This window comes from Lutra lutra, chromosome 9 (genome assembly GCF_902655055.1).
Source record: "Lutra lutra chromosome 9, mLutLut1.2, whole genome shotgun sequence".
NCBI lineage: Eukaryota > Metazoa > Chordata > Mammalia > Carnivora > Mustelidae > Lutra > Lutra lutra.
Window position 1 is genome coordinate 107,513,945 of NC_062286.1, and position 2,775 is coordinate 107,516,719.

Consider the following 2,775-nt stretch of genomic DNA (forward strand, 5'->3'; position numbering starts at 1 on the left):
ATTTAACAGTGGTAGAGCACAGGAACCAGCTGATCAGAATGGCACCTTCTATAGACTGAATATTTGCGTCCCCCCCCAATCTATACGTTGAAAGCCAATCCACAGTGTGATGGCATTTGGAGGTGGAGCCTCTGATAGGTGATTAGGTCATGAGGATGGAGGCCTTATGAGTGGGATTAATGCCCAAAGAGCTCCCTCTTTCCTTCTGCCACATGATGGTACAGCGAGAAGACAGCTATCTATAAACCAGGACATGGACCTCACCAGACACTGAATCTGCAGGTGTTTCGATCAAGAATCTCCCATCCTCCAGAATGATGAGAAATCGATATTCACTGTCCAAGCCATCCAGTCTATGGTATTTTTGTTATAGCAACCAGAATGTACTTAGACACACCTCCACCACTCAACCAGTAAGAAAAGATATAGCTAAAGAATACAATGTGGCCACTCCAATACTTATCAGCTGAAAACAACCCTGGAGCAACATTAATTCCTGAGAATGGTAAAGACAGAACTTTTTAATAACTAATGCTTCTGAATGCTGTGGTAAAAACAACAGTAGGTTGAGCTGTAGTATAAAAAGTCCTCCTGTATCACTTTCTGAAGAATGTAAATAGGTGAATCTACATTTCATTCCATTGTCAACTCAAGATGAAAACTATAGAATTTACTGGGTGCCTACTGTATATAAACATGGTACCCATACCTTACTTTTATAATCTCTAATTCTTACAACAATCTTATAACTAACCCACTTTGCAGATGTGAAAGTAGTTTCTGAGAGATTTTCTGTTTTGCTGAGATCACAAATTTAGCTCATGATGATGGGTTCAATAGCAGGTCAAGCTCAGGTCATTTTCCATTTGCTTTAATTCCATTTTGGGAACTAACTTCTCCCACATGGTGTTCACTCTTAGGAGGAGTGTGAAATTGGCCAGTCCTTTCCTACCCAAGGAGTAGACATGATCCAAGCAAGGTTTGATGAATTACAGAAATGGTCACAATCATTTTCCACCACCACTACCCCTATATCCATACTACTTTGCAATATGAATTTTGCAGCTCCTCTAATCAGGATCTAAAGTCTATTTCCCTATCCTTTAAATCTAGGCTGGCCTTATGATTTGCTTTGGTCAACAGAATGTGGCAGAAGTGACACTGTGAAGCAGTGTCTAGTAGCAGCTACTAGAAGATGCATAAGTCAGCCAGGCTCAGATCATTTGGGCCTGCTCTGCGTAAATGTTCAGCTGAAACCAGCTCAAACTGTCAACCTACAAAATCACGAGCTGTACAAATGTTGTTTTAAGCCACAAAATTTTGAAGTAGTTTGTTACCCAGAAAAACCAAACCAATATGCAAGGATGGAAAAGACCTACGATAAATCCCAGAGGGGGCCCATGACAATATTTTTAACTATGTCTTGCTGCCCAGGTGACCAGATCTCCCCTGATTCTTTTCCTCCCCCAGCCTGGCTCTCTAACATTATCTTTGATAATGTGAGCCTTATAAGGCTTATATCCCGAAGCTCTGCTTCAGAAATCCAAGATTCTGATCATGGATGAGGCCACCGCTGCTGTGGATCTGGAGACTGATCGCCTCATCCAGACAACCATCCAAAAGGAGTTCTCCCACTGCACCACCATCACCATCGCTCACAGGCTGCACACCATCAAGGACAGTGACAAGATAATGCTCCTAGACAAAGGGAAGATTGTAGAGTATAGCAGCCCTCAAGAACTGCTGAGAAAATTGGGCCCCTTTTATTTGATGACCAAAGAGGCTGGCATTGAAAGTGTGGACAGTACATCATTCTGACAGTAGGTCCCACGGGTTGGGAAAGGACTATAGGGATCACGTCTGATTTTTTGTGAGTGCAGTCACACAGAAGTGTATAAAATGTACATTCTGAAGCAGGATCACATTCTATCCAGCTACAGTAGAACCCCCCAACCCTGCTGTGATGATCCCATTTTGATTATACCTCCTTCCTACTTACCTTCCCAGAGATAACTCCTATCCTGAATTTTGTGATAATCATTTTCTCTTGCTTTTCACTTTAGTTTTACTACTTGGTATGTACCCTTAAACGAGGTGTATCTTTTTTAATTTATGTAAAAAAAAAAAAAAAAGGTTTATATTCCTGTATTCTTGTAAGTTCCTTTTCTTTAAGTTTGTCAGAGTTTCTGCCAACCAAAAAAAATCTCTAGCTTATCATATAGGCTTTCCAAACTCTTCAATTTGCTGCTGAAAAACTGAGGCCAGAGAGGAAGTTTAGTTATCTGCCTAGAAGTGTGCATCTACTAACAGGCAAATGCCAGGACCAGAATCTAAATGACCTAACTTAGATAGCAGGACCATTATCATAGTACAAAGATATCACCCTAGTCATGACAAAAACCAACTCAGTATCACCAGAGTAAGTAAGGCTACTGGTGGCCAAAAAACAATCACTTGACACAATAACATTTTATTCTCAGGCTTCTCATTGGCTGGTCGTGGATTTTTCTGGTGGGGTAGTCTTTCCATGTGCTCATTCAAGGACCCACGCTTCTTCTGTATTGTGGTTCTACACCCTCTAAGTCTGAGGGATTCCTGCCATTCAGCCAGTACACGAGAAAAAAAAAGAAAAGAGATGATTCATAAGAGGGTTTTGTGAGCCAGGCCTGGAAGTAGCACCTATCACTGTTCTCAGATTCCACTGGACAGAGCTCAGGCACATGACCACATCAAGCTATAAAGGAAATATAGTCCCAAAGATGAAGTGAGAGCACA

General features: G+C 41.4%; 1 protein-coding gene across 1 annotated transcript; it reads left to right on the forward strand.

The window, feature by feature from the left end:
• The first annotated feature begins 1,545 nt into the window (after positions 1-1,545).
• On the forward strand, positions 1,546-2,113 carry LOC125109517 (ATP-binding cassette sub-family C member 2-like). Its single transcript, XM_047746524.1, has one exon. The coding sequence runs from the start codon at positions 1,558-1,560 to the stop codon at positions 1,816-1,818; it is 261 nt and encodes an 86-aa protein (XP_047602480.1). The 5' UTR covers positions 1,546-1,557; the 3' UTR covers positions 1,819-2,113.
• Positions 2,114-2,775: the final 662 nt, after the last annotated feature.

Bases quoted from the DNA above. Each gene is read 5' to 3' on its own strand.
- LOC125109517 (XM_047746524.1), top strand. From the start codon at position 1,558: ATGGATGAGGCCACCGCTGCTGTGGATCTGGAGACTGATCGCCTCATC.